This window comes from Cebus imitator, unplaced genomic scaffold (genome assembly GCF_001604975.1).
Source record: "Cebus imitator isolate Cc_AM_T3 unplaced genomic scaffold, Cebus_imitator-1.0 Scaffold75, whole genome shotgun sequence".
NCBI lineage: Eukaryota > Metazoa > Chordata > Mammalia > Primates > Cebidae > Cebus > Cebus imitator.
The window spans coordinates 3,306,097-3,328,622 of NW_016107390.1; the positions used below are offsets into that span (position 1 = coordinate 3,306,097).

A 22,526-nucleotide genomic window follows, 5' to 3' on the forward strand; every position below is an offset into this window, starting at 1 on the left:
AGTTTAGAGAAGGAAAATTCAAGACAGGAAACCAGAAGTTATCCATGGGGGTTGGGGGTAGGAACCTCAATACATGGCAAAGTTATATAAATAAAAAACCAGAAGGGAATCATTCCAGAAGCCAAGAATAGAACCCAGACCCCCACTGTCAAAAGGCAAAGCCTTAGCTACTGAGTTACAGTATTAAGAGTTTCTATTGTTCTTCCCGGAAGGAGCCTACAGAAGCCAATTTCAAGCTTGCAAAGGCCTTTAACTGCTCAAGAAAAATTTTAGGACAAACTATGACATGAATCCCCAAATTCCTGTCTTCTAGATGGTGGAAACCAAGAGAAAGTATCCCCACATGGTCACACAGTTAAGCTCTTTAGGACACAAAACAAGACATAAAAATTTCGTACAGTATTGGCCTCAGGGACCCGTGGCAAAGTTTGTAACTGACCAGCCGAGCTGGCTTGAGAGGCAGGCTTACAGGGGTCCTAAACCCACTGTCTAGCCTGTGATACCCATCTCTCCATTACAGAACGCAGAAAGACAAATTCTTAGCACAAACTATACCAGATCGGCTACAGCCTAAGACTAGTCTCACAAATCCTTTTTGCTATTAATCAAACCCTTGCAGAGGAGACAAATAGTTTACTATTTACTGAGAAAGAGAGGGAAAGAAACCAGAAACTTGGCTGTTAAGAATTTCTTACCCTTTTTGCCGGCATACTAGGTTTCCGGGTTCCCTTTCTCTGCAGCTTCCAGAAGAATGGAGTGGCTTTAGATGATTCTGCTTGCGTGTGCTATAGCTGTAGAGTTCAAGCCACTTTATAAGAGAAAATTACCCTTTACTGTTTTATGGAACCGTAGATAAGATTCTTAATTTGCAAGATGCTGCCTAATGGGCTGCATGGGAAACCGAATTAACATTTTTCACCCCAGCAAAACACACATAATAAAACAAACAGTCACTGCGTTCAGTACCTAGTATCACCCTGGCAAAGCTCAAACTTTTTCTTGTTGGTTCCTGTTGTCTTTGATCCACTCCAGGTGCGGAGGGATGACCTCTGAATGGTAATTCATAATGGGGTCTCTGGGCAAGGCAAAGAGCAGATAGTCACCCCAAGAGACGGGCCTGTTGAGCCTTCTCTAGGCCTCATCGAATGTGACTAGACAAGTAAGAGGTGTTCTCTGAGTTAGGCCTGCTGGACTTCCATCCGCAACCCCTTCTGAGATCCCTTCCACATATACAAACACACACAAAGACGAGAGGACAGCGGGCCTTCCAAATCAGATCCCTAACCAAGAACTCCAGGAGCATTCCTTCCAAACTATACTCCTATTCTCCATCTGAGAAACCTTGAAATCTTCCTGATTGAGAAGTCTCCCAAACCAGGACTCTTCCTACTAGTTAGAAAGAACCAAGCAAGACCTCCAGGAGCTGAACAGACACCCTGTAATGGGGCTACAGATACCCGACCAGAGGGCTAGAGAATCAGTCGGGAGAAAGAAGGAGGCGTTGGCAGTGCCTAGGATAACTCACCAATCCAGACACCCCATAATGGGGCTACAGACAGACACCCTGTGATAGGGTTACAGTTAAGAGACTATTTCTTAAGAGACAGCTAAGAGACATAGTCTCCCGAAGACTATTTCTCCATTGCAATTAAATCCATGCACATTGGGTTGGCAGCGCTCTGCCAGTAGAGAGAGTACCAGAGTCAGCCCAGAGTCTAAGAGAACTGGGTGGCTGCTTGGACTGGCTTCTGGATCCATCGCTGGAGGGGGGCCACTGAACCACCATCAGGTAGCCACAAGGGCAATCCCCAGTGAGCCCCCAAATTTGTAACTGCCCAAGGGATTCACCTTGCCTGCTGCCTAGACAGAGCCAATTCATCAAGACAGGGGAATTGCAATAGAAAAAGAGTAACTCACGCAGAGCTGGCTCTGCAGGAAAACAGAGTTCTGTTATTACTCAAATCAGTCTCCCATAAATGATTTTTAAAAATTGAACAGAAATTACTAGTAACGTGCTTATTCATATCATCTATCTGACCAGCACTACCTTGGGAATTTGAGTAGAAAGAAATAGATGGCATTCTTGTTTCCAAAAAATTTGTGATCTTGTAATAAAGCCAAGATAGACACCAATTATCACATAGTATTATAATGAATTTGTTTACTAATCAGTAGACCAAATAATTTGAAGCCTTGAGGGCTGCAATTGTATCTTTATTCCTCCTATGTTATCAGTGCCCAGGACACTTAGTTAATAGCAGGTTCTCAGTGTTTACTGACTTAACTCATTGCCTAGAAATAAAATACTAAAGTGTGTTTTAGGGACCATTAGTGAACACACAGTATGTACAGGTGATTTGGGAGACAATACATTAGTGTGATTCTATTTCCACTTTTTTTTGAAGCCCCTTTTATCAGAATTAAACATTATAGTTAATTTGAGTTGGAGTCGAAAGGGCATTAGAGAAACAGTAAGTATACAACAGAATCTAGTTACAAATTGTAACTAAGAGAGAGTGGAATCTACAGGAAGAACATGGGCTCTGGGCTCAGATTATCGAGGTACCAATTCAAGCCTCACTAGGGTAAGTTAGCTAGCTTTTAAATCCTGTAAGATAAGGATAACGAAGAATCACCTACCTTATATGGTAGTGAGGATTAAAAAAACGCAACTAGCCTCTAGGAGGCTCATGTCTGTAATCCCAACACTTTAGGAGGCTGAGGCAGGTGGATCACCTGAGATCAGCCTGGCCAACATGGTGAAACCCCATCTCTACTAAAAATACAAAAATTAGCTGGGCGTGGTGGCACAGAAGAATCACTTGAACCCGGGAGGCAGAGGTTGCAGTGAGCGAAGACTGCACCACTGCACTCCAGCCTGAGCAATAGAATGAGACTGTGTCTCAAAAACCGAGTGCATGACAGTATCTGCATATGTGTACTGTATGACATACGTAATCCACTCCTCTGAGCCTTTGTTACTACTGTGTAAAATGAGAAGGATTAGGACTTTACTTGATTATTGATTTCAGGTCTCGTGTCCTTTACATTATCGCCTTACTTTTGAATTTTGTCTTTTTTCGTCCCTATCCCCATCTCTGTTACTTCCAGACCTTTAAATTCCAATTCTACACTTACACGTTCGATTTTATGCTGTTTGTACTGCGAAATTCCACACTTTGCATTTTGTACACGCTCATTCCTTAATAAAGACAAATCTTAAGAAAACAGAAAAGCAAAACCTTGTCAGACAAACCTACAAATGGCAGACACCGTGGCCCCGGAAGATGCCGTCGCAGCCCAGAGCGTTGCATGCTGGGAGTTGCAGTCCGACGCTGCACACGCCCTCCGCGCCTCTCCAGTTTGAAAGCGAGACGCAGAGCGGTAGGCGGGGTGCCGAAGGAGAAGCGCTCTCGAAGCCCCGCCCCTGACCTTTTCCGCTCGCGGGGTTCGCACTGGAGTGGCGGGCCAGGCCGCGGAAGGGGCGTGGCCTCGCTCCCGGGCGGCGGCCGTTGCCGCCACCAGGGCCTGCTCCTGCGGGCGGTGCTGCCGAGGCCGGCCTGCGCGGGGCAGTCATGGTCCCCTCTTGAGCGGGCTGTGGCGGAGAGCGGGGCGGGGACTGGCTGGAGGGTGGCGGCCCGGCGGGGCGGGGGCGGGGCCGGCCTCTGGCTCCTTCTTCCTCCGCATGTGGCTGGCGGTCGCGGAGCAGTTGAGTTCGCTCGCTCGTCGCCGGCCGCGTCTCCTTCGGGCTCTCCTCGCATCACTGGAGCCATGGCGTTGGCCGAGACCTACCCGGCGGCATCCTCCCTGCCCAACGGCGATTGCGGCCGCCCCAGGGCGCGGCCCGGAGGAAACCGGGTGACGGTGGTGCTCGGTGCGCAGTGGGGCGACGAAGGCAAAGGGAAGGTGGTGGATCTGCTGGCGCAGGACGCCGACATCGTGTGCCGCTGCCAGGTGAGGCGACGGGCCTCTCGCGGGGAGCCGGGCTGCCTGGCCGCTGGCGCCCAGGGACTCGGACCCGGAACCCGCATCCGCTGGCCAGGATGAGGTGTCACCTTGAGGCTCTGTCCTCCTGTCCTGACCTGCGGCGACGAGGAGAAATGGCGGGAGGTCGGGGACCCCTGCCCTGGAGCCGCGGGTGGAGCGCGGGGTGGCTCTGGAGGCAAGGAGGGCTGGCAGCAGCCTCTGAGGGATGCGCCGTGCCTGCGGAGTTGCGGCTTTGCGCCTGGGGAGCGGCGCTCGGCCCGGGGCGGAGGCCAGGGTGGAGGTGGGATGCGGTCGGAGTGTGAGGAGCTACCGCCCGAGGCCTGCTCCCAGCTCCTCCGACTGCGGGCGGAGACCCGGCGCGGCAGCAGAACCCCCACACCTACCCCGCCGGGGCGCTCCAGTGGGAGTGGATTGTTGCGAGGTGTCCTGAATCCAGACCCACCGATCCGCTTCCCCTGCAGGCCCTTGGCTTGCTGTGCTTTGCTTCCTCTGGTCCACTGGGTTGACATCCAAACCCACCCACCTCTGGGCTTTGGATTGTTGTTTTAGGGCCCTGAGTTTCTTGTTTTTGTTTTTACAATGTACTCCATCAATGAATGTTAAGGAAAAATTACTTTGACCAGTTGGTCCCAGAGGAGGGAATCCCTTCTCTGTTCAAAAAAGTGAAGGAAGTAAATACATGGATGTCCAATTGAGTATTTGGAAATAAATATTTGCACTGTTACGGTGACATCGAAAGTGAACTTTCGGAAAACGAGGTGGTAATGTACTTCCTAACGGGAGACACGTGGTTTTCAGTGTAGGCTTTCTTCCTATTTGCGTTTCCTTTGAAGCAGCACATAGGGTAGGCCTTTGTAGAGGCTCTCAGACAACTCTCCAGTTTCAGAATTCTAAGTAGATGAGCAATGACCACGTTCAAAACAAAGTGTAATGTAATCTTTGAAGTTAACTACTATTTGTTTAGGTTGCAAGAATGTTTGTTTTTGAACATACATGGCATGATATGATGGCGCCATGCTGTGTATGTTCTAATAAGTTATAGGCCCCTTAAATACCATGAAATCATAAGCATATAAAAAGTTAAATATAAATACTGCAAATATTTTCTGACTTACCGTATTTTCATGCAGAAATCCACCCTGCCCATCCTGAAATAGTTGTAGCACGAATCGCCTCTTAGGAAACTATCACAACCACCTCTTCCTCCTTTCCTTCCAACCTCTTGTCTGGCCACACACTCACTGTACCTTAGCACTCCAGAGGCTGTTGCCATTAAATTCCTGCTCCACACTGTCTTAGGAAATACTCCAGAAACCCAGCCTTTACCTTCCTTTTGTCTTAAATTCGGATCTGGTCATGCTGTGGGGAAAGACAAATCAGAATACCTAACTTTCTTGCTGCCTGGAAGGGGAGAGAGGCTGAGGCCTGTGTGTCTCCCCTCACTGACATTTTGACATCTTTATGTGGAAATAGCTCAGGTTGAGTTACACTATGGGTTGTGAGAAGGTTTGGAGAACACAACCATTACGGGATTTATTCTAAAGGATCCTCAATTTTAATATTCTGTCAAATATTAGAAGTAGTTTGTAGATTGGAGAAAGTGTTACTAATCTTACTGAGAAAGTAGCCTTGAAGGAGGTTAAGTTGTGGACCAACCTGATCTGATGCCCTTGGAAAGTCTAGAGAAGGGATTGAGAAGGAACTAAGTTTGGCTTTAAAATGTTAGCTGAAGATAGTGGAGAAACGAATGAGGGGCCTTGTTAGGCAGACTTTCCTCACCTGTGTATTTCTGACCTAACTACCTTATGTTTTTCTAGTGCCTTTTAACAGTGTATCATTAGGATTCTTTATTAGTTTTGTTAGGGAAAAGCAGATGAGTAATGAATAGATTTAAGCGTTATCTCTTGTGATTTACCTTGGTAACTTTGTATTATTTGGTTACCCCTAGTAAGCTGGCATCTACTTAATGAAGTTCCCCCAGGTTATAAAATTGGAATGTTGAAGTTCTTACTGTGTATAGAGAGTTGGAAAAAATCAACAGTAAGACATTGTGAGCTTGGATTGCCTTGTTTGAGGTCTTAAGTTTTGTGTGTTAGTGAAAATATGTCCTTTGTTAGAGTTTAATATATTTTGCCATATTGATGTCATGACCTCAGATTTTATTCAGCACTGTTTCTCCAGAAGTGATGTAAGATAATGTATCCATATTTCACCAGTAGAATCATAAGGACTTTCTCCCAAAGAAAAACTGGCATTGCATTTAATGATATATTTTAATATATAAAATGCCTTTTTGGAAACAATAGATGCAAACCTTATGGCGTTTTCACTGTTACAGCGCTTAAGGCCTGTGTTGTTCAGATTCAGGATTTATGAGGAGTTATTTATAACTTGGTAGGTTCCCCAGATCCATAAATATGTAGGACTTGCATCAAAGGACAACCACTACTGATGCCTTAATTTTAAATAAATATTTCTTTTAAGAAGAAGAGAGAAGAATTAAATGGAGGCCCAACCCTGGTACAGGTCATTCATCTGGTAAACACATATTGAGTAACTGCAAGGGATCACTTAGCCTGGGAGTCAAAAATCTGAAAAAGGCAGGGATTCTGCTCCACAAGGAGCTCACAATCTGGTGGACAACTGCTGTGTAAAGAAGTATTGAGAAGGTAGGGGCGGGGAAAGGTACTCTATCAGTTTTTCAAGAGGTTAAAGTATGGGACCAAAAAGGTCCCTTTCTGGCACCACAAAAGTAGTTTTTTTAGGAAGCCTAATACTGTTTTTTCCCCAAAGTTCTCTTAAAGTAAAATACTATGCTTTCTTTTCTTTATTTTGCTGAGTAGAAACCTAATGAAACTTCTTAACTGTAGTAGTTTATACCAGGCTTTGAGTAAAGGCTTATTTATTGTTCTTGAAGAAAGTAAGTTTGGTGGTCTTGGTTATAATGACACACATGAAGTTGCCTGCGATCAGGAAAGGCTTCCCTGTGTTTTCTCGCCAAGGTTTTAAAGTCAATAAAAAGAGAAAATAATGACTAAAATTAATTATAAGGGAGAGTACACCCCATCACTTAATATGTGTTTATAAATGCTTGCTATAAAAATAAACACACTGAAAAAATATTACTAATTTCTAGCTAGATACAAGTATCTGCTGAAGATCTGAAACCACTATTAGTAAGTGATAAAGAAGCATAAAAGACATACCAGCAGCAAACTGAGACTTTCTCCTTGAAATAGAAAAGGTGAAAGATAATTTAAAAGAAAATAACATTAGTGTTATTTAATACCTTGACCTTGTACAACTAAAATGATCTGCCACACTGCTTCTCATAACTTGAAAGATAGTAGGTAATTAGCATTTAAGGTAAGCTATTCTTCCAGGTTTATAACAATTGCTATTTCTGTTTTCTGATTCTTTTTATATAATTTCCCTAGTACGTAAGTATTTACCAATGTCTGTTATACTATACATGGTTAAATCTTGTTCTGTTTGGTTACTGTGCTTTTTCTACTAGAACGTGAATTTTCTCAAAAGGGGGACTTGCTCTTTTTTTGTTTTATTCTGTAGCAACTAATACTATATGAAGCAGAAGGGAAATACTCAACATATGTATTCTGGCTGACAAGATCACTCCTAGAAATTTATTTGAAATCAGTAATAGTGACTCTTTCCTGTAATTGTTTTAACATCTCTCTGGACAATTTAATTGACTGGTGGCATAAATTTAAGATGGAATTCCTAGCATTCTTTGGATTAACATTTGTTATTTTGTATTTTAGCTGGAATTTTAAACATTGTACCATTATATTCAAAGGCTTTGTTTATTATATTAAAATCTTATTTCTTGTTTCTAGGAGAAAACAGGTAGCTGATATTCATATCATGTATCTCCTCAACATGTAGGGTTCTAGTAACTAGTTTTTCTCTGCTGACACAGTAAATCTCAAGGTTCAGTCAGTGAAGATTTCCCAAGTTGCTATTGCATTTAGTAAATACAGTATCCTGTCAGTTCTACTTTTGAGGCATGAGTTTTAAAATATATCAGACATCACCATCTCAGTGGTATCTGATCAAAATTATTCTGTTTCTTTAACTTTGGTGAGAATGGATGGGTTCGTTGGATATTTTCAAGTATTAGGAAAAACTGTTGCCTAGAGCAAATCTAGAATGAACCAGTAAATTGATATGTGCTTAATAGCTTGCTTGCTGTAACTGGATATGAATCCAGCTATCTTATCTCTCAGGGACTATATCAGATGTTGACACCAAAGATGAGTGTGGATGGGCTACACATTGATAAGTTAAAATTGGTGACTATTGTAATACTTTTATAAACAGGGAAAGAGACATCAGCATTCAGTATTGGTTGCTGAAAGCAATGAAAACAGCAATAAATGAAGGGGAGTTCCTGTGACTGCTCTGGGATAGGATAGTTCTTTACATTGAACCAAAATTTATATTTGAGTCATATAATAAAATTCTTTTTTAAAAAGAGACTCCATGAGATTTCTGAAAATGAGATTTTTGTCTATATTAAGTTTTAACGTCGTCTTTGAAGGATTTTATTAGTGAGAAAACTTTTTTGACTTGAGATCTATGGTTAAATTTCAGTGTGTTTTTAAGAAAATACTTTCATGAATGTAATTAGGTGAATTTTTATCAAACATTTACAAAGAGCTCTGTGATGTCATTGGTTTATACATTTTTGGTTGCATGTCTTAATGCTCTCATCTATGACTCTGGTTTAGTGAGTGTGAACAAATATTAGAGTTTGGTACCCAGAGTCTAAAGCTTCTTAATTAGGAACCTAAGATCTTCCCAGATGCCACCCCTTTCCACTTTTATTGTGAGAAGTTATTTCGTAATGGTAATAAAAGGTCTAAAATATAAGGTATCTGAGGTTTTTATCATTTGTGACATTTATGTGAGTATGAAACTGGAAGGTAACTATAAGCATGCAAGGTAAAATGGATATCTTTAACCTTTTAATGGATAACTGAGCAGTGCACTTGGATATGTTTGCTAAAAAGAAATTCAGATACCCTGTATATTTTTTTCTCTTCCTATCTAGTGTGTCTGGTTACTGCTGAATAGTTAAATTTGATCAACTTACTTGTAGTAACTTAACCTGCTCTACTTTGGAATCATAAGCTAATTGCAGTTATGTGAATGCTTTCGTGAAAGGACAATCATCTTTGTTTATAATTACTTTATTGCTGTGGATGGATAAGTGCTTACTTTTTGGTGAATGCTAACATGTTTCATCTGGAAAGGAGGAGACACAGGTCTTATAGTCTTTACCCTGCAAGCAGCATAGGTAATAAGCATTGACTCTAATGATTTTAGGCTCCTAGGAAGCTTGAAGACTGGACAAAAAGTAGCAACCCTTTTTTGGTTGCTGGACTAGTTCAGGGGCATGGGATCTGAGACATTGCTGCTCTCTGTTGTAATCCATGGTGGTCACTGACTTCCTGATGTTCGTTTTGAGCTCTGTGATTATGGTACGTTGTTCATGTACTCAAAGCAAAAGGACAAAGATAAGGCACAGATGCCTGACTAAGTGGCCTGAAAAATGCCTCTGGGCTATGTGCATGAAATTGTTAACCCTTAACACTTGGGCCTGTAGTCTGGAAAACAGACCATTGTTGCAGGTTTACAGCACTGAGGATCCTTCACTGCTTTCTTCTCTCTACCACAGCAGGAATGTACTTGGGGGAGTGAAGAAAGGAGTGATTTGGGGAAGGAGAAGGCCCAGTAGCAAAACCAAATTAAGAATCAAAAGTCACTTTTGTAGACTAATATCGTTTAATTCCTTTCCAATTAAAAAAAGGAGGAGACACAGGTCTTAACAGTCTTTACCCTCCCCTGGACCTTTGGAGCTTCTTAGCTAGAAACTTACACATATTAGCATTCCTGATCCAAAATTTTATTCTATAATTGGGCTTGACAGCCTCTGGTTTTGAGGAGTCAAGGAAAGAAAATTCAAAGCACTTGTCTTCCCACTTCTTTAAACTTAACATCAAATTAGGAAGAAAGGAATGCATGGAAACACTGAGAACAGTTACAAAATAACTAAATACTATTATATCATTCCTATATCCTGCAGTAATGCTTTATTGTCCTTGACAGCATAAAATATTATTAATATCTAGCAATTAATCATTTTAATTTTCAGTTTCACTGGTACAAGATGTAAACTCAGCAAGGTGTGTATGAACTGTGTTGTAATATGTTTTGTGAATCATTTGTGTTCTTTGTTTGTAAGCAATGGAAAGAAACTATCTTAAGCAAGGTGGGGATTTGTGTAAAGGAAGAACAGGATGGTGGCCTGAGATGAAGGCTGCTCCTGGAATCTCAGCAGCTACAACTGACAGCCCTTTTCTTTAGGATGTTTCCCATTGGTGACCGGCATCTTAGACTGTTCACCGCTTTCCTCCTCAATACTCAGATTCAGATTCCCAAGGGAGAGTTGCTGACTGGCTCAGGCTGGAACACGTTTCCTGGCCTGGATCACACTGTGGCTGGGGGATGATTCCTATGTTTGCAAAGTAAGGGAAAAAAGAGGGACTGAACATACAAAAGCTAACCTGGAGTTAATTTCGTATAGGAAAATAAGGTATGAGGAAACATTTGTTCTGGATTGTTCTTATTTGTAAATTGTTTTCCAATAGTCTAATATGCTATAGACCCGTAGTGCTTTTCTGGAAGAAAAAATTGAGTTAAATTGGTTTTTATTATTTTAACCTTAATTAAATAATGAAAATTAGCTGTGTATTGATTGCAAAAACTAAAAGCATACATCAGAAACTTTGCTTTTCAACTTTGAGAACATAGAATTTTAATCCTGCTTTTTGTTTCTATCATGATGTTCCAGTTTATTTCATCGCTCTGTGATGAGGTGCATTTTTTCGTGGTAAAGAAGCTTACTTAATACTTTCTTTGTATTTAATCTTAGTGTAAGAGTAACAGTCAGAGAAAATTGGTAAAATATATACTGTATTAGGGAATGTTTTGTGACTGCAATGAGAACTAATTGAATTTTCTTTCATATATTTATTGTTCACCTTAATAAAATTAACATGTATTTATTCTTGGTATTTAATACAAGAACATCATATAAGGCATCATAAGCTTATGTTTTTCCTCAAAGAAACCTGCCATGTAACACACAGCCACTTGTGGACTCATGCTGCTTTTTGTTTCTTGGGGTACTGGTGGGGGAGTATATTTCAGAATTAAAAATGGTTTAAAAAATTGGCCTCAACGTGAGAGCCTGCTGTGCGGTGTTGTGGTGGCACTGATAAAAGTGTGAAGGTGGTGTCAGCACATGACTGGAGAGCCACTCTACCACCTGCCATGTGGCTTGGGAGGAGCCACTAAACCTTTCCATGTCTAGGCCACCCTATCTGTGGAATGGAGTCAATACTACCTGTTTCGCAGGGGCGTTGTGAGGACTGAGAAGAACAATGTCAAATGTTTTTAATACTTAGATGCAAGGATGACGTCATTGAAATCTGTACTGTATAAAAGCTACACAAAAATGGGCAGACATTTGGTTGACTGTGCCAGATGCTGAAATGTATGTTCAGAAAAGCATTTTACCAACTCAGAATTATGACTTATTTCTAGGGAAAAAAAGTTACATTGTATCTGTATCATATTACTAAATGGTTTCTCTATTGATTTAACTGATCCAAAAACAATGTTGAGATTCCGCAGCCCTTTGTTTATATAATTATTAATTGATTGTGTTCTTTTTGGTTAAGTAATATAGAACATACAGCTATGATAATTAAAAGTTATTACATGCAACAAGAGTGACTGGGATCATAAGTGTTAGGGGAGTTTAGCAGAGAAACAGGAGGTAGTTATGTGTAACTGTTAATGTGATTATAAGATTAATATTTTTGTAGGGAATAATCATTATCAAGTTTGGTTTGTGGAAAATTTGAATTGAGAAGGAAATGGTATGTCTCCATTAGAAGTAGAAAAACAAAATATCTCCCATCATTAATAAAATATCTCCCATCATTTATTTAGTACTATCTGATAATGAAATATCTCCCATCATTTATTTAGTGCCATCATTTATTTAATAATGTTTCATTATTCTCCTAAGTAGTCGCCATAGTGCTGGCACATACTACATAGAGTTGCCCATGGGCCCATGTAGGAAGCAGCTCCATCTGCCCTTTATAATATGTAGCTGGGAGACTGAGGGGGTGCTCGTATTTGAAACTGTTTTTGGTGATGGTGCTCATATTTCAAATTCTTTGTTTTGCATCTGCTAATATGTGACCTCTCCTTGGACCAGTATAATCTCTGTTTGAGGACAGTTGCCTGAGCTCCCAAGGTGAATTTTGCATATTTACATAATCTAAATATTTTAGGTTGGCATCTAAATAGGGACTTCAAATTTGAAGCTTTATTTGTTGCATTTTATAAAATATAGCATGCTAAAACTTGTTTCATATAAAGATTACCTCATCAAGAAACTCCTTATGAGTAGCTCCTTCTCAGTTCACCTCAGGACCCTTCTGCATAGTGTGCATTTCAAGATTAAAAGTTATACCCCAGCTGCCCCACAGAGCACCAGTGACCAATATAAATAAACACTTATGTTTTTTTCCCCTAAATCCTACGTAGGATAATCCTAGGATTTTTCTGCGTATATTTGGCCATATTTCCACACTCAGCTAAACAATTTAAATATTTAAACCATATAATAATCCTTAATGTAATATTGGTTATTGAAAAATGTTGGTATTTTTTAATAACTAATATTTAGTGAGTGAGCAAACTTTGTACCAGCGTATGACTTTAAGTCTTTTACTAATGAACTTTCCAGCCTGAGCTACTGATAAACTTGGGCAAACTTAAGCCAGTCATCCATCACACCATCTGCTGAAGAGAGAGAGAGAGGAAGAGAGAGAGAGAGAAGGAGAGAGGGAGGGGAGAGAGAGAGAGAGAGAGAGAGAGAGAGAGGGGGGGGGGGGGGAGTGTGTGTGTGTGTGTGTGTGTGTGTGTGTGAACCATCATCTCTTTATTATGGTTAATTCCATCATTACTACCTGTCTTGGTAAAATATTAGCTAAGAGAGGAAGCTTTTGTTACACAATAAGAACATTGTCCTTCACTACCAATAACAACTGTTTTATCAAATGATTATATTAGTGTATCTATAAAAGTAATTTTGTATAAATTAGGAGACTTACTTTAAAGGTCTACTCCAAAAATTAGAGGAAGATAGTTTGTTCTTAACCTTGAGCAAATGATGAATTTTTAGGCAGGGTGGCATGCACATTTAATCTCAAGGTTCTCAGGAGGATCACTTGAGCCCAGGAATTCAAGGCCAGCTTGGGCAATATCGTAAGACCCCATCTCTAAAAAAAACTGGTCTGGCTTTGATAATAATACCTCATTTGTTGTTTGTCTCAAAATTACCAAATATTTCATAACAACTTAGTAAAAATTTATTAAACTTAGCATATTTGTAACAAGAGGAACTGAAATGCAGGCAAGAATTACCCTGTGAGTTCTTTTTTTAAAGACTAAGATAAATAGTGTTCTTTTGGTGTATAATAATGTCCTAGGATTCTATCAGAATTGATGAAATTGCACAAGTGTGAAATAATAATTTATACCAGGGAGTTTATTTATTTTGCAAGATTGTTTATAATAGAAAAAGATTGGAAACAATCTGAATGGTCTCATTATGGGACTAGTATAATAAGTTATTATATAGATACATATACAAAAGGATACAATGCAGCTTTTCAAAGAATGAGATGATTCTGTTTGCAAGGTTACAGAAGTACTAAAATTTGTTAGGTATGAAAAGCAAGCTGTCCACATGTATATTGTTTGTTACCATTGTATATATGTCTTATATGCATAAATCACCTCAGGAAGGACACCAAAAACTTGTGCTAACTGGTTGTCTTATAGCAATGGTATGAGAAAGTCTTCACATTTTACTCTGCATACTTCTGTGCCATTTGGTATCTGTATCACTTGCAGGAATTTCCTATTAAAAAATAAATAGTAAAAAATAATACCCCTGTTCCCTTTTTTGTATCACTTGAAGGTGTTGCTCAGCATTCGTTTCTGTCTTCCTGTGCCTTGCCAAAGTGTGTCTTATAGGCTTTAGCCTAACACTGCCAAGTTTGTTTGTTTTTTAAGTGTATACCATACATTAGTCTTCAAAGAGTTCTTTGCTTTATACAGTGCAGAACACCATGGAAATAGGTATTTGCTTTTTGAAGATTTTTTTTAGCAAGGCCCATTTTTCTAGCATCTTTGTGACCTCATGATTGGTGATGATTTGGTAAAAGTAGGTAACATTCAATTTGTTAAAAATAACCTTGTGGATCGGGCATAATGGAGCAAGATGGCCAGACAGAACCCTTTACCAATTGTTCTCTCACAGGAACACCAGATTTAACAGCTATCCACACAAACAAAAAGCACTTTCATAAGAACCGAAAATCAGGTGAGCCATCACAGTACGTGGTTTTAACTTCATCTCACTGAAAGAGGCTCGGAAGAGGGTAGGAAAGACAAATTGCTGATACCACCCCTTCCCCACCCCCAGCAACCATGGGGTGCTGAGAGGGAATCTGTGTCCTTAGCGGCAGGAGAATTCAGTGATCGTAGGACTTTGCATTGGAACTCAGTGCTGCCCTTGTCACAACAGAAAGCAACACTGTGCAGAACTTACCAGTGCCCACAGAGGGAGCATTTAGACCAGCCCTAGCCAGAGGGGAATTGCCCATCCTAGTGGTCAGAACCTGAGTTCTAGCAAGCCTAGCCACCACAGGTTAAAGTGCTCTGGGGTCCTAAGTAAATTTGGAAGATAGTCTGGGCCACAAAGACTACAGTTTTTGGGCAAATCCTGGTGGTGTGCTGGACTTGCAGCCAGTGGACTTGGGGGGACATGTGACCTATTGAGACACCAGCTGAGGGAGTGCTTGTGTTCTTCCCCCTACCCCAGGCAGCACAGTATGCAGCTCCAGGAGAGGCTCCTCCCCTCCACTTGAGAGGAGAGGGAAGAGTAAGGAGGATTTTGTCTTGCAGTTGGATACCAGCCACAGTAGGATAGGGCACTGGGTAGAGTCCTGAGCTCCCCATCACAGGCCTTAGTTCCTCGACAGATTTCTAGACATACCCTGGGCCAGAAGGGAGGTTACCACTTCAAAGGGAAGGACCCACTTCTGGCAGGATTCATCACCTACTGACTAAAAAGCCTATGAACCTTGAATAATTAGCAGCGTTACCCAGGCGGATAAGGAAAATGTGGTACATAAACAAAGCGGAGTACTATTCAACCATAAAAGAGAATGAAATCCTGTCATTTGCAACAACGTGGATGGAACTGGAGGTCATTATGTTCCGTGAAGCAAGCCAAACACAGAAAGACAAACTTTACATGTTCTCACTTACTTGGAGGAGGAAAACAATGAAACTCATGGAGATAGAGAGTAGAAGAATGGTTACCAAAGGCTGGGAAACGTAGTCGTAAGGGTGGGGGATGGGGTGGGGAGATGGTTAATGGGTATAAAAATATAATTAGAAATAGATCTGTCAAATAGTATTTGACAGCACAACAGGGGACTACAGTCAACAGTAATTTATTATACATTTTTAAACAACTAAGTATAATTAGATTGTAACACAAAGAAAGGATAAATGCTTGCAAGTGATGGATACCATATTTACCTGGATATAATTATTACTCATATGCCTGTATCAAAATATCTCATGTACCCCATAAATACAAACATCTACTACGTACCAACAAAAATTGAAAATGAAAGAAAAATAGCCTTGTGATCAAGCTGAAATAGTCATTCTTGGGCAATATATCTTTGATTGGTGTATTTTAATGTTATACAAGGATGTTGCTAAAGTTTTTGTTGCAAATGCATCTTGAGTTTGCTTTTAAAGGTGTGTTAATCTTGCATAGAAGTTTAAACATATATGTACTCAGCTGACATGATTGTGAAAACTTGTGCTTTGTTCCATGTTTTTTAACCTTATAAATTAGAAAAGTTGTATGGTTACTTAGTATTTAGCCTCCTTTGTACCTAATTTTTTTCATTTGACTTTTTACATTGTGTTATTTATGCATAAGCTTCATAGAATAGAAATGTCACCATGGGTTTATAGTATGATTCTCAGTGTTAGCAGTTCTGACCCAGGATATTACTTTATCAGAGATGAGCAGGTTCTAAGGATCTGTCACTAACCAAACCTACCAGACTGGTTTATAAATGAGAGGCCAAGGATAACCAATATTTGGGGGAGATTCTTGTTAAGTCCATATAGGAATACAAATTTCAGGTCACAGAGTTGCTTGACACACTCTTAGAATGATGGGAATTAAATGAATATTTACATCAAGTTAGGGTAACTGGTTAGATTACTCTTTTTTATCTTTTATTTTTTGTGTGTGGAGATGAAATATCAAGGTTAGTTAGATTGCCATAATCCTCCATAGCCAAAGACAGACTAATTGCTCTATGCGTTTTTTTTTTTTTTTTTCACTTTTTTTCCTCTTTTAAGAAGGAATATGATTTTCTGTCATTCAGAAACCTGAATTTCCCAGTTTCCATGTTCTTTCAGGATCATCACTCAGATGCACTACAGTGGGGAAAGAAGACAGCCAAACTCTGTTAAAGCCTTTAACAAATCAGTAAATGTGGCAAATATGTGGGTTCTCTTAAGTTGGCCTTTTGGCAGGAAGTCATTAATTCACTTTGGAAGGAGATATGTTATTTGCCATATTTATCATCAGGCTCAATTTTCCCTGTCTTATATTTTAGGGAGGAAATAATGCTGGCCATACAGTTGTTGTGGATTCTGTGGAATATGATTTTCATCTCTTACCCAGTGGAATAATTAATCCAAATGTGACTGCATTCATTGGTAAGTATATATACAGAGCTGCATGGAGATTCCCCCCCACCAATTGGTAATGACATCTATTTTTTATTGTCTAAACTGATTTCGTCTCTCACTAACCAGATGGTTCATTGATCTCTTATTAATTTGGACCTTGATACCTTCTGACTTTGGCTTTTTGTCACTGTAAGGTCTTTTACCAGTAATACTTTTTGGAATGATTAAATTCATCTGTGTTCATTGATGATCTTAAGATCTTAAGTATTAATTAGGTCATTGAATCAGTTTTCCAAATCCTTTTTTTCCAAATACTTTTAACTATGACTCATAGTAAGAAATATGAGAGGTTCATGAATTTATTTTGAATACTTACAATAAATGATGCAATCTGATCTTTTTGCTCTACTTTTTAATTTTCAAAAATCCTAATCACAACCTACTAAATTGAATTATGACCATTAATAGGGCATGATTTCTCAACTTGAAAGATACTGATCTAGTGAGTACTGTGACCGTGTTCCATTTGCTTAAAATTATATAATAACTTCCCTTCAAGAATATATTTCACTTTGTTGCAAAGAAATTTTAAACTGTATCGAGTATGCTAGTGTTTTATATTCACTATATTATATTCCATTATGTATTTAAGTTATACTCCTATTTCAAACTTGGAATTATTTCTGTGGTAACACCCTGTTAAATCAGAATGTCCTATAAGTTACATATGTTTGTGTTAAAGCTAAAGATGTTTGCAGTTGGGATTTGTTTGTTTTCCTTTAGGAAATGGTGTGGTAATTCATCTACCTGGATTGTTTGAAGAAGCAGAGAAAAATGTTCAAAAAGGAAAAGGTATGAAAGAATAAGTCTACTTGGTGACCAGTTGTTTTTCACAAAGTTTTATTAGGATCTTATGCCAGACAAACAATATGTTTGTCTTATACTTTAAAATTTCAGGCTAATACAGGACAAATTTCTAATGTCAGTTATTAAGTTTTATTCATTATAAACATTATTTTAAACAAAAGACCAACATCTTATGCTATTGTGTTAAGTCCTGACGTTTTTACACATTGGTCATCTGCAAACTTAAGGTAGCTAGAATTACAATATGTGGGTGGCAAAACTAGCAAACTCCTGAATTTGCATAGTCAGTCTTGCTTTCTAGAGGATCTAGAGGATCTCCTTTGGTTGCTGTAACTCAGGGGCAAAAGGGAATTTTTTTTCCCCACGCTACACGGATGTAAGGGGAATTGTTTAGGTCCCTCCTTCTAAATGAAGGAAATGCTGCTTTTATGCTCTGTATCCATGCCCGTCTCCTTAAAATAGGTAGTCCTGGATTCCTTCCTTTATTAATGTCTTGGATTTTTAGAGGTTTACATTAACCATGGTCATCTCATTAGGGTATGAGTAGAATTTGACACTATAATTCCAGGTTAAACATCCCTAATACACAAATCTGAAACCCAAAATGCTCCCCAAATCTGAAACTTTTTGAATGCAGACATGACACCACAAGTGGAAAGTTCTATACCCGACCTCATGCAGCGAGTCACAGTCCAAACATAGGCACACAAACAGTTTCTTCAGTGTCTCCAAGGGAAAAAAGGCCTTCTCCCCTTTCAGCTTTCACATATCTTTTCCATGCACGCCCAGATTCCCCCACACAAGCATGCCCACAGAGGGTAATAAAGTGGCATGTGTGCTAGCTGGACATGCCAACTGTGGTAATAAATGAAATATAGCATACAGGTGGAGACCAGAAGCCTGCCATTGTTGGTTGTTGCTGCTGTTTGCCAGCTGACACAGATACACTAGTGCTGCTTAGTTACCCCAAACACATTTTTTTCGCTGTATTAAGGGTATGTCATATTTTTTACTGTTAAATACTTGTGTTTGAATAAGCGTAAGAAAATGATTACTTGTCAGTAGCATATAAATTCAGAGTTAAGAATGTTGGTGTTGCTAAGCAACCACAGATGGAGGAGGAAGAGGAGGACAGAAGAAGAGGAGGAAGGAGGAGGAAAAGGAGGAGGAGGGTTCACAAACTTTGGTTCATGCACAAAATTGTTAAAAATATTGTATAAAATTACCTCAATTGACGTGTATAAGGTGTATATGAAATATAAATGAATTTCAGGTATCTGTTTGAGTCCTGCCCCCCACAGAGATCTCATTGATACACAAATATTCCAAAGCCCCAAAAGATCTGAAATCTGAAATATTCTGGTATTTGGCATAAAGGACACTCAACCTGTAATACATAATTGAGGAATATCATTAGTATAGTTTCCCCTGGAATTAACTCACATTTAAAACACTCAATTACTGTTAAAGTATTGTTGGGTTTGAAAAGTAGCAATCTGTCCTCAAGTGTTCTTAACCACTAAATAGGACTTCACAGAGCCCTGTCTTTGCTACGATCTCATTTCTCCTTTCTGCGTTTTTACCTGTGACCTGGTCTCTGAGTTTTATATTGGTGAACTTGAGATGTCTGTGCTGCTTTCTGCTCTCATCTCCTTTAAAGTTTGCCCTACTCCCTTTTTCCTTCTACCCTATCCAACCCTGCCCTTTACCCACTTTACTGAATTTCTTGGTACTATTTTTTTATATCTCCTAAACTAACTTTAGAATACAGGCTTGTGTGTCAAAACAACCATAGCAGGGGAGGCTTAATGTTCTAGGTTTACCTTTTAGCACATTGCTAAGGAGGTTCTCCTCCTTAATCTATAAGGAATAAATTTTCAAAATAAATCATAAGGTAAAAATGAATTTTTCATTTTTAAAGATTAGTTTTGAAAGGTTGTCAATTTGTCTTTTGTATTTTTGATTTGGATTCATTCATTCATTCAAGCATCTTTTTTTGAGACATGGTCTTGCCCTGTCATCCATGCTGGAGTGCAGTGGTGATGGTGGTGGTGTGAACACAGTAGTGAGCCTCTACCTCCTGGGCTCAAGCAGGCCTCCTGCTTCAGCCTCCCAAGTAGCTAGAACCATAGGCACGTGCCACCATGCCTGGCTAGGTTTTTAAATTTTTTTTTGTAGAGATGTCACCCAGGCTAGTCTCAAACTCCAGGCCTCAAGCTATCCTCCTGCCTCAGACCCCCAAAGTGCTAGGATTATAGGCCATTGCTCCCAGCCAAAAATAATTTTTAAAAATACTTATTTGATAACAGATTCTGTGCTATGAAAACTCACCACCCCTACTCTAGGGCTTCCACAGTTAAATGGGGAAATAGATATATCTCCTTACAATTCATTGTAGTAAGTACGGTAATTGACAGTACTTTAGAAGAATTAGTGAAAAAGTTTATTTTTTTCTCTCTGTGTGTGTGTGTGTGTGTGTGTGTGTGTGTGTGTATGTGTATATATATAAATTTTTTTTTTCCTTAAGACGGAGTGTCACTCTGTCACCAGGCTGGAGTGCAGTGGTACAACTCACTGCAATCTCTGCCTCCTGGGTTCAGTGATTCTCCTGCCTCAACCTCCCGAGTAGCTGGGATTACAGGCACACACCACCACACCCAGCTAATTTTTGTATTTTTAGTAGAGATGGGGTTTCACCATGTTTCCCAGGGTGGTCTTGATCTCTTGGCCTGGTAATTCACCCGCCTTGGCCTCCCAAAGTGCTGGGATTACAAACGTGAGCCACCTCACCCAGCCCTTATTTTTTATAATTATCTTTTGGGAAAGGGTGCCATTCCTAAAATTAACTCCCTCGTGTCAGATTTCTCCCTGCTAGGTAACTAACCTCCACAGCAAAAATGATGATTTTCTACCATTTGCTTTTTGGATTCCTAGAGGTATTTTATATGGATGTGACTGGTTTGAATATGGAGCTTTTAGAGCAAGGCATTTGGAAAGATAGCGTGTGAGTGAATTTGTGTATGGAAAGAATGACAGGTGAGAAAACTCTTGGTAGACATGATGTTTCCCATATAGAAGAAAAGACACAAACGTGATTGCTTCAGTAAAAAACACTTTTAGACATTATATTCCTTTTTTTTTTTGAGACAGCATCTCTCACTGTCGCCTACGCTGGAGTGGCATGATCTTGGCTCACTGCAACCTCTGCCTCCCGGGTTCAAGTGATTCTCCTGCCTCAGCCACCCAAGTAGCTGGAATTACATGCACCCACAACCACTCCCAGCTAATTTTTGTATTTTTAGTAGAGACAGGGTTTTACCATGTTTCCCAGGCTGGTCTTGAACTCCTGGCGTCAAGTGATCCACCTGCCTTGGCCTCCCACAGTGCTGGGATTACAGGCGTGAGCAACCATGCCCAGCCTAGACATACTTCTAAAGAAATTAAGATTTAAAAAATGTTATAGAAAATATTCAATTAATTATATCTTTTCCCTCTTTCTCTCTAGGACTAGAAGGCTGGGAAAAAAGGCTTATTATATCTGACAGAGCTCATATTGGTAAGATGGATATATTGCATTTATTTGTAACTATCTTTTGATCAGAAATGTATCAAATGAATGTATTTAGTAACTAATTTTGTTTTTCATTTTTATTTAGCCTATGTAGGATGGATTGTAGTAAATGAGCTCGAAATACAAAAAATTTTTTTTTTCAACAAAGTCTAGGCTGAAATTTACCTATGTCTGAAAAAAAGGTTAGCTAAGCAAATTTATTATACAAGCAGTATTTCATAAAACATCTCTAATGCTATTAAGAATAAGCCACATAAAAATGCAAAGAACATTTATTTGTACAGGTAATATTCATATAAAAGTAAGTGTACCATTTTGCAGATAGTTAGAATGACTCTTTGTGCCTAAAATGCAATAATTATTGCTTTTTACGTGATTCAGATTTGGTTTAGACTAACCTAAATTTCAACTGCTACCAATAAATTTGCGATTTTCTTCTCTGTTTTATTCTCTTTCAGAACCAATAGAATTGTTAATTAGCAGTGACATGATTGAGAGACAATAAGCAGAAAAGAAATAAGTATAAACCATGTAGGAAACTTCCATATGATTGATCTGCAGTCTTAAATTGTATTTAAATATGTATGTGTCCTGCGGCGGTAGCTGCTCTAGTTTTAACATTGGCCTCTAGTTAAAAGCAACCTCATCAAAATACAGTATTTCTTAGCCAAGTACAGATATCAAGTAATGGTCCCTCCAGGTAATAGCCACAGACTTGAATGCTATGTATAGTCGTAGTAATCTAATAAAATAGCGATTTGAAATAAATTCTATTGGATTAACATACAGTTTTTATATGAAAGTGGCCTTTTCATTACAGTGTTTGCTACAGGCTTCTTAATCTGTAAAGTCTGAAAAGAACAACTTTTTGTTTTTACTGAAAAACAATTTTATGTTAGTATTTATTGTCCTGTTTGTTGTCTATTAGTAAACTGGTTATCGTTGAATACAAAGACTTTGATAGCTGTTTGTTAGTACGACTAGATAAAATATGGAATAATTCTGTGTTTTCATAGAACAAAGTAAACTTGTGAGTAGTTTCTATTTCACCTGATTACATTTGAACTATGAAAATATTAATTGTCGGCCGGGCGCGGTGGCTCAAGCCTGTAATCCCAGCACTGTGGGAGGCCGAGGCGGGTGGATCACGAGGTCAAGAGATCGAGACCATCCTGGTCAACATGGTGAAACCCCGTCT

General features: G+C 39.5%; 1 protein-coding gene across 2 annotated transcripts in view; it reads left to right on the forward strand.

The window, feature by feature from the left end:
- The first annotated feature begins 3,452 nt into the window (after positions 1-3,452).
- The window catches only part of ADSS2 (adenylosuccinate synthase 2), a 42,500-nt gene continuing 23,426 nt past the window's right edge, over positions 3,453-22,526 (forward strand). Inside the window, exons 1-4 of one of the 2 annotated variants that reach the window (XM_017532099.1) lie at positions 3,453-3,954; positions 16,815-16,917; positions 17,674-17,742; positions 21,263-21,313. In XM_017532099.1, coding sequence (XP_017387588.1) covers positions 3,772-3,954; positions 16,815-16,917; positions 17,674-17,742; positions 21,263-21,313 — 406 coding nt within the window. In that variant the 5' untranslated portion in view covers positions 3,453-3,771. Of the gene's footprint in view, positions 3,955-16,814; positions 16,918-17,673; positions 17,743-21,262; positions 21,314-21,841; positions 21,860-22,526 lie in introns of those variants that run through there. The other variant, XM_017532100.2, reaches the window with a different exon arrangement.